Source organism: Gymnoscopelus microlampas, assembly GCF_963454915.1.
Source record: "Gymnoscopelus microlampas genome assembly, chromosome: 24".
In the NCBI taxonomy this organism is placed as follows: domain Eukaryota; kingdom Metazoa; phylum Chordata; class Actinopteri; order Myctophiformes; family Myctophidae; genus Gymnoscopelus; species Gymnoscopelus microlampas.
In genome coordinates, this window is record NC_139961.1 from 25,252,181 (window position 1) to 25,268,530 (window position 16,350).

Here is a 16,350-nt window from a genome sequence, read left to right on the forward strand (position 1 = left end):
TGTTGTCTGCTTGTTTCTTAACCACTTTAAACCTGGCGTCCCTATTTTGGAGCTTGTCATTAGAAGAACATATTGTAAAAGAAAACAAAACAAAGTACGCTTGGTTTTAAAAAGCGGAAATAGACGCATTATACATCGGCTATTTTCACTGTAGTATAGCCTATACACAAAGGTCTTAACCTATTTAGACCGAGAACCCCTGTACGTAACTATACCTTTCAATCTGGAAACCCCTTTTGGGGTTGTTGTTGCTATGTGCAGTATAGCAACATACATTTTTGGTAAATTTTGAATAAACATTTGACGTTTTTCGGAAAACTTAGGTCAGGCGTTTTTTAGAATCGCCCTCAGGTCTAAATGGGTTAATGGAACTGGAACGCTTCCTAAATCCGTAGTGGAAGGATGACGGATGCTGTGGCCATAACAATGTCTTATACTTTATGTGCCACTATTTCAGCTCTGACAGGGCAAGCACCACAGTTAGTCTAAACTTTGTTAGGTCTCTTGTACTGAACGGCAGCGGCAAGATCCAGCTTGGAGAAGATAGAGGTCATCAACTTCACGACATCACATTTACCATGATGAAATAGAATGTTTGGCAGAGAGAGGCTGTGGTCTAGAACATTGGTTCTCAAAGTGAGGTCCGGGGACCCCTCCCCAGGGGTCCTTGGGGAGGTTCCAGAGGGTCCACAGCAACATTTGTTAATACATATGTATGTTGCATCCATATGTGTTGTAAAAGTACAATATTTGCGTCTGATATATAGCAATCTGGGAACCCATCGCCAAATGAAAAGGAAAAACAGTGCCCTCTGCCTCACTTGGCTCTGGGAGGAAGTCGACGTAGCACACGTGCGCAAGGAAACCGGGGTTTTGGTCTGCCTTCAGCCTTTCACTTCCGGTGGTGCGACTATGTTTTCATTCCCACTAACAATATTTCTACACGGAACACTAACACCACTTCTCCCAGAGAACATGGATCGTTTTGGTTATAGCCCACTTGTTTCTATGATGAAAGAGCAAGTTAAAATGTGAATATCTTTCCGTGGTTGTCTGCTCCGAGGACGCTATTGTTAAATGAGTTTCGGTTTTATTTTTAGTGGGAAACAGAGCACACACAGTAAATCCCGCCCACTGCATTTGATTGGGTAAAGTGCGGCCTGCTTCCTGATCTGAAGGCACGGCCACTTGTAGGTCAGTGCGTACACGTTATGACGAACCCCCCCGACAGATTCAAACGCAGAGCAGAATCTGTTCTTGAGAGATTAGATATATAGTGAAGCAGAAGTATTAAGAAAAATACTGAAGTAAAGGAAGCACAGTGTACTTTAGTAAATGTAATTACCGGTAGTTACTTTCCATCACCGGAAACTAGAGAGCCTAAAGTAAACCCTACTCAAGCCTGTGCTTGCACATGGGCAAATGATGGGCTCAGCTGGCTCACCTAATTACCTTCTATATCGAGTGCGAGGCTGTGGACAAGAGGCTATTTGACGGACTTTCAAACTGTGTCAACATACCTGAGTCCCTCTCAGTCACTCTCGACCACATACAGAGTGGTACATGGACACTCCTTTGCTTAAACATTGCTAACCAATTACCACAGACAGCCTTATTTAACCCTTTCAGACCGAGAACGCATCTGTGTGTCATTTTAAGATGTCTTTGGGCTATTCAAAAATAGCAGATCTAAAAGCTCATAGCGAGTGCCGTGCTATGAGCTAGTAGATCTGCTATTTTTTTGAAAAATCGTGAAAATGTGTGATTTTTTTTCTGTAGCGCACATTTTTACCTCTGTTACAACTCCCTGGAACAAAATATTTTGAGATGGGGGTCCGCAGCCAAAATTCATATAATTTTGGGGGTCCTTGACATTAAAAAGTTTGAGAACCACTGATTATAGCAAAAAAAATAATAATAATTTAAAAAAAACTAGGATTTAGAAGACATTTGTAGAATCCCCCCAGAAGCAAAGATTTGAGTTAAAAATACTTTAGCTTTAAAAAACAATATATATACGATTTTTCAAAAAATAGCAGATCTACAAGCTCGTAGCGCGGCACTCGGTGCCGCGCTATGAGCTTGTATATCTGCTATTTTGGAATAGCCAAAGAAATCTAAAAAAAAAGACACAGATTCTTCCCCGGTCTTAATGGATTTAAAGTCCATTTCATCTTCTTAAACCCAACGAAGGAAAAGTGTTGATTGGCGTACTTATCGTGAAGAGGCACACATATTTAAACGAAGGGGGTCTAATCAGCCGCTATTGAGTAACTGTCGTCCGTGAGCCTTTCGCACTTGATTGCAAATTACATCTCAGGCTAGTAGACTATCTCGTCGTTGCTACAGTCGCATTAGTCTGTCAGTCGTCCACTTGGTTTTTGACATAATAGCCTAACTAGGGCGCCATTGTCTCTTCATGAGCAGTGTCTGGCGAGAGTGGGAATTGTGACAGGTGAACATCAATTGAAAATAATTGGCATGTCATTCTAATTCTAATAAGACATAATGCGTAACATATTTTAGAATGTAGATGTGCTATCCAGCTATCTTCAATCCTCTACTTTGGAAGTGAAAGTATTGGTCAAATATTGAAACCGCAGCATGGAGTCAGTGTTGCCAGATTCTGTGAGAGAAACAAGCAACCAGGTCTAGGAAAACCAGCCCAAAAGAAGCGACCATGGACCACATGAGTACTTTAACATGTACATCAGCTATTTGAAAATAGCAGATCTACAAGCTCACAACGCGTCGCGATGCGACGCGTTGTGAGCTTGTAGATCGGCTATTTTCAAATAAAATCCTGCGGGGAAATTAGCATAAGCAGATCTGGCAACCTTGCATGCAGCGTGGACTGGCAGTAGGAAAAAGTTCCACTTCACCTCCCGAGTGTGCGTTGCCGAGGTGCCCTTGAGCGGTGCCGTGTCATTATTGCGACGGCCCATTATCCCCGACGTCCCGTTGTTCCGACTGGCCCCCATTATAACTGACCTTATCCCTAACCCTTATAACCTCACACTACTAGCCTAATGGTCGGAATAATGGGATGTCGGAAATTATGAGCGGACTCCCCCTTGAGCAAGGCACCGCCGACCCTTAAACAATATCGAATCATGTTGTGTGTCTGCAGGATGAGACATTCCAAAGTTTCAGAAAGCCTGCCATTGGCACTTTAGTGGCACATCGGTGGATTGTCCAAGCATAGTCATGGACAAAGGGGGGGAATGGTGCCAGGTATGAATTGGTCTCTTTTCACACTAGGCAAATCAGGCACACAAATGGGCCTGATTTCCCTGTAAACGACTTTACAGGGAAACATCATGAAAGTGCAGAAAAGTGTGAAGAGGTTAGATATCATGTCTTTATGGCATCAGTCGTCCCTGACATATCTATGACCTACAGTATGACTCCACGTTTAAGCAGGTTTCAGCACAGCCCTATTGGAAAACTGGTCTGGTTGCAGGATAACAGGATAACAGGCTTCATAAGTAAGTCAAAAGTACAAATTACAAAGTACATTTTCCTCCACAATTCAAAGATTTTCCAGGAATTTAAATAAAATATAAATAATAATGAAAATTGCAGATCTACAAGCTCTCAACGTGTCACGATGAGACGTTGTGAGTTTGTAGATCAACAATTGTCATTATTTGATATAGGGCTTAAGTGGTTTATTCATAATGTACTTTTCCCCTTCCTATAGATGTAGTGGAGTGAAAGTCATAATTGTTACAAAATGCTAATACTCAAGTTAAGTACAATATACTCTGTTTAGTGAGGAACAATTATATGAAGAAAAGCTGAAAATGGGTGAAGTGGACCTTTAACCCAATAAAACCGGGAAAGCATCTGACTTAAGTACAGCACACAATGCACTTTGTTGACCACCACTGCCTTGGGCCTTCGTAAGGACAAACATCTCTGTACCAACACGTACAGTACCTCCTCTCACATTATTGCTGATGTCTGTGGCTCATGAAAGGGCTTGTGATAGCCAGGCCGTGGATCAATACTCTGACGGACTTGTTCATGGGCGGACTGTGAGAATTAAACAGACGATACACACTCCTCAGTGTCGGGATCAATACGCTGCCCTTACCAGCTAATCACATGTCTACGACGGGTAATCACACCAGCAATGATTTCATCACATGCACACGTGTGGTATTCACCTTGTAAAACACATATTTATACTAAGTGAATATCACTCATGCAAGATACACACACGCCCACACACACACAGAATATATCATATGGTCATTTTCGAGTGGAAACTAGGCTCTAGTCTTGCATGGCCAGATTGTTGCCTCTGACAATTTTCAAATGTTTCCGGTCAAAATGATTAAAATATAAAGAGGATGTGAAGCCTCCTCCCCACTTCCGTTTCGTCTTTACAGTCGCACAAATTTAAACTGATATAATTCGAAATCATCGAAGCATATATAGCTTGCTGCTTAGCAGAAATGGAAATTAAAAAATAAAGTGTAAAGATATTTTAAAATATATTTTCGTGAACGGAAGTGCCAGCTTCCTCTCTCGGATTTCGGGAGGTGTAGTTCCAGACTCTACATAGCATTCGGAGATTGCCCATGTTAATACTTGTCATTAAATATAAAAACAAATCCACAGATACATTTAACCACTTTAAACCTGGCATCACTATGTTGTGCATGTCATGATTGGTGAAGGCATTTTGTAGTCTAGATACAGTAGGTGGCCAGTGACTTTGACCAGTTTCACTTTCAAACCTTTGCATCATGCATGTCAAACAAACAGAACGCGATGCGTTTTGTAGATATAACACGTTTTTTTCATATAGAGTCCTATCCACAAATCCAGCATTTAACTTCCACAATCCACATCATCAAAACCATTGGTGTTGTGTGTGCCGCATTCGGTTTGTGTGACATGCATGATGCAAGGGTTTTGAAAGTGAAACTACCTACTGTAGGCTGTTTTAGATACTTTTGCAAAACACTGCCATACAACAAAGTATAAAATATGGCATTAATGTATGAAAAAAATAAACATAAAATGATGAAATATGTAGATACAAGTTTTCTTCCAGACAGCGACGATATGCATTTAGTAGGTTTAATGTATGGCCTTGTTTTGTGTTGTCGCGAGGCAAATTATAAGTCCTATACAATCCCTTTAACAAAGGACAAGTGTATCACGCTGCATACATATGGAGCATTATTTGCCCGTCCCGTGTAATCTGGCTTCATGAAAATAGTCCAGGGGAAATTACAGCATCCCCTTATTATGCCGCGCCGCATCTATAGGACCGAGAATGAGACTATGCTCGTTCTAATCACTGATACTACTAAATAATACATTAATTGCATCAACAGTGGCAACGGCAGAACTAAGCTCCTTACTGCACGAGAGCTTCTCGCATTGTCTCTTGTTTTGCTATATAGCCCCATTATATAGAAAGTGGAGATCAATGCAGCAGCCTGGTGGTTATGTGGATGCACATGGGAGTTGGCTGTGAGGGCATGCTGTATACATCTGTCTGTGCGTGCATGCATGTGTGATCTGTGAAGACAACAGTGTACTCTACTGCAGGGACCCATGGGCATTGGTGGTCTGTTTGGACGTTTACAGCTAACATGCTAACACTTCAGCACATGTCAACGTTAGATGTTTATTCTCCATGTCCACTAAAAAAAAAAATCAATGATATCCGACAGATGCATGTTCTGTGTCTTGGATCTTGTTTTTTTTTTTTTTTTCACGTGACATAGCCTAGTACAGATACGGATGGGTTAACCCCAAAGTCTCATACAAGGTCTGACGTGCAAGAATGTTCGTAAACTGTACTGCAGTTGAATATTAATGTATTTACAACTTCACATGGCAACTACTCTCTCCCATTTCTGTTCCCATAATTTCACATACTTAAAGAAATTGTTCACCCAAAAATCACTTATTTTATATCAATTACACAACATATGAAGCCTTGACATTTTTCGGTTTTTGACTCTTTCCTGAGCCAATAATTTGATGACCGGCTGTGTTTCCGGTAGGAGACTCAAAGAGTCTCCTTTGAGTCTCCTACTGGAAACACAGAATGCCTCAAAAACAAAAGGATGTCCATGAATTCTAGGCTTCATGGGTTGTGTAATTGATAGAAAATACGTTTTGTTTTGGGTGACCTACTCCTTTAATGAGTTTACGGTCACCCACACCGTCTTTGAACTCTCGACATATTGGAAGCTTTAAATTGATTTGAAACGTTTGTCAAAACCAAACCTGCATCTGTTCTAAACTAAACTATTATAAAAAAAAAATTTATGTTTCTTCTTTCTTTCGGTCTACCTTGACAAACGGATACGAGGATGAGGACTTTTTCCTCTTTGCTGTGATGTGTCGTTTAGCAACAAGGAAAGACATTTTTGAGTGTTCCGAGCGAGCGCCGGATGAACCTATAGAAGCGTACATTTCAAGCACAGTTGCTATGTTCTCGTTTTCTTGCGAGACGCCTACATACATCAGAATGATCCATCTCCAGAGTCATTAACAAAATCACTTTAGCTCGCTTTCTGACAAGCCTCAGTGATTGCCGCTAATGAACTTAGCACATTGCAGATAAATCAAAGCAGAAGGGGGAGGGGGGGGGGGGGGGGGGGTTGTGCACAAACTCAGAGAACAGGCAAATAATTCAGGATACATATTCTTTTGATGGCCCTTCCGAAGATCAGAGACACGTACCAGGCCCACGGGACAACGCTGCGGGATAGATCTCCCACAAGAAGAGAAATGGAGGCAAGAGGCAAGACAAGACACGTTTATCTATATAGCATATTTCGGCAGAAAAACCTGAAGATGATTAAGACAAAGAAACACATTATAATATACATTTGCATACAATAAAAACTAGTTATTAGAGAGTTAAATGAGAAAAAATGAAAGAAAAAAGCTGACATAACAGATAAAATATGAGAATAATGTTACAAAAAATCCTCAATAAAAGGCAGCGGCAAACATACATTTCTTCAGCTATAAGAACTGAGAATAAAAACATTAAAAAAGAAGACCTAGATGCACTCAGTAGAGCACAAAATGTGTGCTCTCCTGGTGGATATTTATTTACTGTGTGATGCTGATATGTGTCTCTAATGTAAGGCAGTAGGGAGTTATTAATAAGGGAGCATAAGACAGTTAGGGAGTCGCTAATAGGAGGTTATGGCGGTAGGGAATCACTAATAAGGGAGCATGAGGCTGTAGGGAGTCAGTAATAGGGAGCATAAGGCAGAAGGTAGTAACTAATAAGGGAGCATAAAGCAGTACTGAGTCACTAAGAAGGGAGCATAAGACAGTAGGGAGTCACTAATAAGGGAGCATAAGGCCGTAGGGAGTTAGTAATAGGGAGCATAAGGCAGTAGGGAGTCACTAATAAGGGAGCATAAGGCAGTAGGGAGTCACTAATAAGGGAGCATAAGGCAGTAGGGAGTCACTAATAAGTGAGCATAAGGCCGTAGGGAGTTAGTAATAGGGAGCATAAGGCAGTAGGGAGTCACTAATAAGGGAGCATAAGGCAGTAGGGAGTCACTAATAAGTGAGCATAAGGCCGTGGGGAGTTAGTAATAGGGAGCATAAGGCAGTAGGGAATCAATCTGTAATAAGGGAGCAATATAAACTCATCAAAGGCATCACTTACTTCAAACTGGGTGTGATTTTTAACAACTATTACTATGCTGCTACAATGTCTGAGGAGCCAAAAGAAACTATTATTTTACTCTAATGTACCTCTACACACGATGCAACAATCAAGACCACCTTGAACCTTGAACATTTGAACCGTGAAACGGTCCATAGCCTGCTGCGAATGGCCACTTTCAGCCCTTAGTCTGGCAAGATTAGTCTGGAGGGACCATTTCTCTGTGATCATAAATTCAAAAATGTTATTGACGGATTTGAGAAATATCAGAGAATCGAGGTCCTTGGCCTGCTGCCCGCATGCACAAGAAAGATGATTTGCGACGCACACGCACACACACACACACACACACACACACACACACACACACACACACACACACACACACACACACACACACACACACACACACACACGAGCGCACACACACACACACACACACACACACACACGCAAACACAGAGAGAGAGGGAGAGAGGGGTGAATGCAAGATCACCAGTCAATTTCTATACTCTTCCATGCATGACACACCTACATACAGTACTGTATGTAAATTGTAATTGTACAACTGAAGATGTCTTGGCTGCAATTTCCATACGGCATTCAGTATTCATCGATTATCACGTCGTTCATTGTTGCTGAGTCATCGATGACGTAACGTAATCGCAGTTTAAAAAGAGCCACCAAGAAACATTACTCCGCTGTTTTTCACCTAATTTACATGCGTCGGCGAACTGACAGCGGAGAAGAATAGTTCCTGAACTGTGGGATAGCTGTGAGGACAGGTATGCAAGTTTAACCCATTAAGACCTGAAGCCGATTCTAAAAATGCTTTCTAAATCCTTTTTTTTTTACGTAAAAAATATAGAAATATAAAAATATAAAAATATTTAAAAAACTAAAATATCTCAAAAATAAGTTGTTCCAGAGATCCCCAGATGCAAAGATTTGAGTTACAAATGTTCGCTTTGAAAAAAATAATAATATATATATATATATATATTCAAAAATGTGCACACATTTTCACGATTTTTCAAAAATAGCAGATATACAAGCGCTATGAGCTTGTATATCTGCTATTTTTGAATAGCCAAAGAAATCTAAAAATGACACACAGATGCGTTCCCGGTCTAAAAGGGTTAATAAACTCTGACCGCAAACGCCCTCTGCGTAAATTGCGCAAGCCCTTTACATAAGTCGAACAGGTCAGGAAACGTCTTCCGTTTTGATTTATTTCATCCCGGGAAAACCTGCCGTGCCATTAGCATTCCTCCCTGTCTGCTAAGAGCAGTGGTTCCCAAACGTAGGGTCACGACCCATTTTGGATCACAGCTAGACCTGTTTTTACGGGTGGATTAAATATTAATGTTATGTTCTTTTAGTATGATTATTTGTTTTGTTTTATTTTGTTTTTCTCTTTTTTGTACCGTTTCCCCCCCAAAAAATGCAAATATTTGTTGTATTAATTTCTTTCTAAAGATTTTCAGAAATAAATAAGATAATAAATAAGGGAACTTTTTTTTTTATTTTGTCTTTAAAACAGAGCTTAAATGGTTGATTCAAAATGTGTTTTTTTTGTAACTTTAGGTCCCAGGGAGAGACACAATTATTTTTTGGGTCTTGAACGGATAAGGTTTGGGAACCCCTGGACCTTACAGTAACTCCTTTGAGTGTTATACTGTATGTGCAATGTGGATGTGTTGTGGGTGGGTTGAGGAGAGGGGGTCATCTTTGCCAATAAATGCTCAAACTCTCAAAAGGATCTTTGATTTATGACCTCATGTAAATTTAATTCTGTGTTTCCATTCCTCGTCTGCATCAATATTTCACGACCCCTCCCTCCGCTGGATGTATAAAACATGCATTAGCTCAAATATTTGTCCGTGTTTCCATGATTTGTTGAGCGTTTATGGGTTCTGGTCCCTCTATTTGTCTACGGGCTAGGCTCATTCAAATGCAGATCCGTCTTCATTTAGGGCATTTAATGGATTCTCTAAAACCAAACTGTGCAAATCATTATATTCCCAGATGGGGGAGATTATAGCACCACTTGCAGCGGGGCTCCATGGATGACAATGTCAGTTAGTCTGTTGGTCTGTCAGTTTGTCGGTCTGTCTGTCTGTCCGTCCAATTGGTCCCAAACAAGAAAACGATGGGCTATATTAGCACTGAATGTGTGGTGTACATTCATGCTCCCCAGAGGACGAGCACTATTCATTTTGGTGACCCTTTGGTGGCCTTTGCTCTAGTGCCACTCTTAGGCAGACATTTCCACTTGCACACAAATATATCAAAAAATGTTATGGGTAGATTGTGTCTTCTTGACACTTGTCTGTCCAACACTTTGGTCCCAAATAAGTTAAAGGTAGGGTAAGTGATATTTTTTGGTTAAAACAAAAAGTATTTTGTTAAAAGGTTAAAGCACTATATTCTGATAGTAATCATTGCTATAGAGTGTTTGTTCAGTAACAGGAGTCTCCCCGTCTCTCCAGCTCTTTAATAAACAGAAAATACATTTTCCGGTAGGTGTCAAAATCTCAGCCAATCAGGAGAAAGTACACATTTTTAAGCTTCATTTTTTTAGTGTTCCAGTTCAAATTGTGCCTGCTCATTTCTTAGTGTCATCACTTCCAATTTCACTTGTTTAATCTATAATCCTGATTGAATTCTCTATCCTGATTGGATAAAATTGGAAATGAAACTGAAACGAAAATGCATTTTCTGTTTTTTATAGAGCTGGAGAGACAAGGAGACTCCTTTTACTGAACAAACACTCTATAGCAATGAGTACTATCAGAATATAGAGCTATTTATCACTTATTTTAACCAAAGAAAATCACTTACCCTACCTTTAACTACTGAAAACTACGCGTATGGAGAGTTATTGACCCACGTGAAGTGCCGCCCCTCGTACCAACAGGAAGCATCGCGCTGCTGCACGCTGAAGGGAGAACACCGTCGAGAACACACACACACACACACACACACACACACACACACACACACACACACACACACACACACACACACACACACACACACACACACACACACACACACACACACACACACACACACACACACACACACACACACACACACACACACACACACACACACACACACAGCGCCACAGATTTGTTGTGTCCTGAGCACTCCAGTCAACTTGGTTCCTCAGCTGAAAGTAAAGTTTATTTCCCACTGATGTCAAGTTTGTGACCATGGTGCTAGATTATCTAGGGTTACAAAATGCATATTTCTCCTTCCTGATTTTTTTAGGGGTGCGGGCTCCAGTAAGACTTTCCTTTGAGCTCTATTAAACTCCAGATTATTGTATCGGAGCAAATGAACAGGCTTGCTTTTGTGCAATTAGAGAAGACAAGAGCAGAAGGAGCAATAAAGAGATGTAAAGGGCAGGTTCACGGTGTTACATGAGTCTTTCGCAACCTAATTGGAGCCCCCGATTCTCTAGAATTTCAATATGGTATTCCCATTTGGCCTGTCCTCAGGTTTCCGTTTAATGGACAAAACTGGCCAAAACGGATTACCATAAAGTCAATTATGTCCCAGTTTAGGAAAACCAAAGCTAAGCGCTGATCCAGAATCGCATAAACCATGATGAACTGTACTCATTATTGACCCTGCCCTGAGTCTTCAAATTCTGACTGACGTCTATCTCGCTCTCTATGATATTTTTTATCAACTTCCAACAAAGACGACTTCTTTTACAATGGTTATAGAGTTTAAACAGCAGAGATAAAAATCTGTCACGTATCGGCTAAGATGAGTGACCCTTTCCACCTTGCCGAAAAAGAAAGAACGGGAAAAATATATATATATAATAAAATTGTGCCTTGCGGGTTTGCCCACAGTGAAGGATATTCCGCCAGCCACTTGCATTTCAAACAGGTTCTGTCCGGCACACAAAGCCACAGCCCCCGAAATACTATGCCTAATGAGACACAAAGGACTTTAACACAGCTAGTGAGAATACATCAGGCATGTAAAGTAGATTCTTTGAAGCTCTTTCACTTCTTTCTGCATCGGCGCCAAACGCCAACGTCCTCCCCGCACTCCCCAGCCACCTTCCCTATAGCAAGGCCGCAAATACTGCAATATGTTGATCAGGAGGAAGGATGATACAGAAAGTACCATTGATGCTGTCAATTATGACATTTTCCCCCCATTTTATTGTGTGGATGAACCCAATTTGTTGTATAAAGAATGACCTTTGTTACTTTTTTTTTTGGTCGTAGAATCTGTAAAAATGTTTCCCTCATTGCTATTTATTATACTGTAATCCAGATGGATTTCGATGCATTATGAATGCACCGGCGCTTTTGCATTTTATAACACTATCCACGAGAGAAAGTTTATTCTCCAGAAAATTACGAGCTTTGGAACGAAAACATAAAATCCCCCTCCTGCAGATAACAGACTTAGAAGTTACCTTGAAAACTTGGGAGGTCAAATTCAAAGTACATCCGCCCACTAAGAATTCTACCTTGAAACTTGGGGGTCAAATTCAAGCAGAGTATATCGCCGACTTAGAATTTCACTCGTTTTCACCCAGAGGAACAGCTTTCATCTTAACACATCACCCGCCAAGGTATTAAACATCGTTTGTTATCCCCTTGCCAGCGTAATTACCTTAATCCGATGATATTTGAAACGCTGTGGAAGCGACATTGTCTACAAAAAAGAACCAAAAAAAAATAGTCCCAGTGGGTAGGCGGAGGGATCTGTGTATTCAGAGGCACGACAACATTCCAACCGCGATCTGCCTTTTTGGGGCTGGGGCCCGCTGAAAACGGTGGTTTTCAATGCAAAAAACAGCAACTGAGTTAGAGGTGTTTTTCTGAAAATCCCATCGCCAGGGCAGATGGAAGTGACGTTTTTTGGAATGATGTCACAACCACATACTTCTTCTCTGAGTGACGATGGATCATCCCAAAGCTGTGTTATGGTGCCTAAAACAGCGTGCCTAATTTTTCTAATAGAACAACTTGATGCGTCTTGGTGGGCAAGTGCACTAATAGAACGACTTTATGCGTCCATGGCGGAAAATTAGTTAAAAAAATTATCTCCAACTGCACATACTCATGTCAACTCTGAACGAAGGTTGTAAGTGTTCAATACCACATTGAATACAGTGACGTGGAGCATCACTGAACTGTACAACTTCATGCAGCCATGATGTCACATGAAAGACTGATTTACACTTAGCTGCGTGCCAGTGTTGCGCACCAAAAACAGCAGATCTACAAGCTCACAGCGCGTCATATGACGTTACGTGTTGTGAGCTTGTAGATCTGCCACCTTTGGTGCATGACACGGCACACAACCACACATAACTCAGCCAATACTCTCCTGGTTTTTATCAAATTGAAATATCTTATGATAATGCAGTTCATAACGCTCTACCCTGGGCCTTTGTGCCAACTTTTTTATGCAAATCGTGTGACATCTTTTTGAAGCCAAAATTGCCCCCCACGGACATTTTTCTTTTTGACACCTACATTTAGATTTCAATTTTTTTTTTGTGCGCCTGCGGGGGCCTTCATTTCATCAGCATCCCAAAGGGATACTTCAAACTCACAGAGTTCCAGTTAACCCTTTTAGACCGGGAACGCATATCTGTGTGTCATTTTAAGATTTATTTGGGCTATTCAAAAATAGCAGATATACAAGCTCATAGCGCGGCACCGAGTGCCGCGCTATGAGCTTGTAGATCTGCTATTTGTTTTATTTTTTTTAACCGTGAAAATGTGTGCAAAACTTTGAATATTGTTTTAAAGCGAACATTTTTAACTCAAATCTTTGTTTCTGGGGGATTATACAAAATGTCTAAATCCAAAAAACGTATGTTTCTATATCAGTGTTTTTTTTTTTTTTTTATGTCAAGGACCCCCACAATTATATGTAGTTGGCTGTGGACCCGCATCTCAAATATTTTGTACCAGGGACCCCCAGAAGCAAAGATTTGAGTTAAAAATGTTCGGTCGAAAAATATATTTTTTTAGATTTGCAAAAATTCACGATTTTTCAAAAATAGCAGATCTACAAGCTCATAGTGTGGCACTCGGTGCCGCGCTATGAGCTTGTATATCTGCTATTGTTGAATAGCCCAATGGAATCTAAAATGGCACAGATGCTTCCCCGGATTGAATGGGTTAAAAAGTGCAAAACTCCTTCTTGGCAAATGCTGCCCAAGACGTGTGGATAATTATTGTCCCACAGGTGACATACAACGCTTGGCTTCATCCCATTGAAGTGACGGTTAATTCTGACCTGGTGCCTCGTCTGCCGGTGGATGATCAGACGGCGGATCTTCCCTCAGATGTGGTTGCCTCCCTGAACTGGGAAAAGGGAGACGAACCGTTTATTACTAGAGGCAGAGCGATGCCAAGTTATTTGGGTTCGATGCTGATCCCGTTTTGGAGAGCTATGTTGTGAAATAAAAAAGATGCAAAATCCTGGAACCAGCTAATCAAAAAGTTTCTAAGCAAACAGATAAATAAAAATAAACACAAATAGCTTTTGATTGATTGATTGATTGATTGAATACTTTATTAACCCATTAAGACCTGGAACGCATCTTTGTCACTTTAGATCTCTTTGGCTATTCAAAAATAGCAGATTACAAGCTCATAGCGCGGCACCGAGTGCCACGCTATGAGCTTGTAGATCTAGATTTTTTTTAATCTTTAAACATTTTTTAGGATTTAGAAAACATTTTTAAGAATTGCCTCAGGCCTTAATGGGTTAACAAATTGCAAACCATACAGCAAGTACAAGTATGCAAGCAATGATGGGGTGTGTTTCCATTCTTCAATATATGCAAATAAATTAACTTTAATTTAATATGGTACAATGTACAAAAATATACGTAAACATAAAATACGCAAAACTGAACTATTTTTTTTGAACCACTATGTAACTATCTTGTTCTACTCTAACTCTTCACCTGTAAAGCTCTCCATTCCCTATAGCCCCATGGTACCTGTCAGACCTCCTCTAGGATTTACACCCCGGCGCTCAACCTGAGGTCTTCTGACTTGGGGCTCCTCACCATCCCTCATACCAATAAGCGGACCCTCGGCGATAGAGCTTTCAGTGAGGCAGCCCCTGCCCTCTGGAACTCTCTCCCCATGGAGATTCGCCAGAAGCCAACATTGGACTCTTTCAAGTCCACACTGAAGAGACACCTGTTCAGTCAGGCTTTTGGAAAATAGTTTGTTTATTTTTGCTAATGTAAAAGCTTCCTTGGGTTTTTGAAAGGTGCTATATAAATTCAAGTTATTATTATTATTATTATTATTATTATTATTATTATTATTATTATTATTATAACTACTACCCCAGATTTGAACGTAGTGTCCTGCTTAAATTAACATTTTTACCATTGAGCCAATAGAGCCAGAGCCGGCCTGCTTGCTTGCTCTGGGATGAATTGAATCTTGACCATCAGGTCAAAATTCATGTCAGATCCCGTGTCTAGGTGTCACATGACCTTTGACACAATCTATATGTCTCAATAGAAGCAGGGAGACCAAATACAACTACCCTGATTGTATGAGTTATATTGTATATCACTGACACTGACACTAATGACAAACTGACAAACACTCCACAAAACAAGTAGGCATATTTAGACAGAAACATTCAACACAGGGATAGGCTGGGGCAAACAGGACACAGGTGACTAATAATCAGAGAGGTTAGACGCGATAGGTACTGTAAACGCAAACAAGGTTAGACAGGAAGCACAGGAACATTACTGTGAAATAAGGTACATGAGAGACCTAGACAGAACCACAAAACACAGAGCTACAGAACGAAACAACGGAAATCAGGCAAACAAAACTAAACACCTAAACAGGAAAATGCATGTTCAAGTTGACGAACATGGTCAAAGTCCAATCGCAATAATGAGTTGTATGCTTGCAGATCTGTTGTTTGTGTAAGATTTTAAAACCTAAAAAAATCAGGACACAATCGATGCAAAGGAAAAAGGGGGGAGAAAGAAAAGTCAAATAATGGCAGATATATTGTTGCCTTAACAGTTCAGTGTGTACCTGAACAGTCCAGACACATTAGCAGAACATTCCGTTTTGTAAATGTCTTTATTTGTATCAATATTAAGGGTAATTTGGGAGTGAACTCACAAATAAAATATAGCTGCACACAGACTGGTACATTTAATGAGGATAAACTATTGTCCTGAACTTTGCTCCCAAATCTGATAGTTGAAGAGAACTTGAGCCCCCACACACCACGCAATTTTTCTGCCTGGTTTTTAGGTTAATTAATATCTGTGTGTTACCAAATTTGTGTGTGTGTGTGTTTGTGTGTGTGTGTGTGTGTGTGTGTGTGTGTGTGTGTGTGTGTGTGTGTGTGTGTGTGTGTGTGTGTGTGTGTGTGTGTGTGTGTGTGTGTGTGTGTGTGTGTGTGTGTGTGTGTGTGTGTGTGTGTGTGTGTGTGTGTGTGTGTGTGTGTGTGTGTGTGTGTGTGTGCGCGCGCACGCTAGGGCATTAACGACCTGTGGTTTTAGGAAGTCGACTCGACTTCAGTAAAAGTCGGTAGTGGCGCATACGGTTTTAATGTTGGATGCATTCATGCAATGTTGGAACACAATAAAGTGTGGGGCTTCTGTTACTCCTCACATAGTGCAGTTTAGCCTG

General features: G+C 40.7%; 1 protein-coding gene across 1 annotated transcript in view; it reads left to right on the forward strand.

The window, feature by feature from the left end:
- The window catches only part of LOC311040611 (uncharacterized protein), a gene marked incomplete at both ends in the record, with an annotated part of 62,518 nt that extends 47,617 nt beyond the window's left edge, over positions 1-14,901 (forward strand). Inside the window, 2 exons of the mRNA XM_084050941.1 lie at positions 13,907-14,011; positions 14,659-14,901. Of these exons, the coding sequence (XP_083907067.1) occupies positions 13,907-14,011; positions 14,659-14,901 (348 nt within the window). The remainder of the gene's footprint in view (positions 1-13,906; positions 14,012-14,658) is intronic.
- Between the last annotated feature and the right edge of the window lie 1,449 nt (positions 14,902-16,350).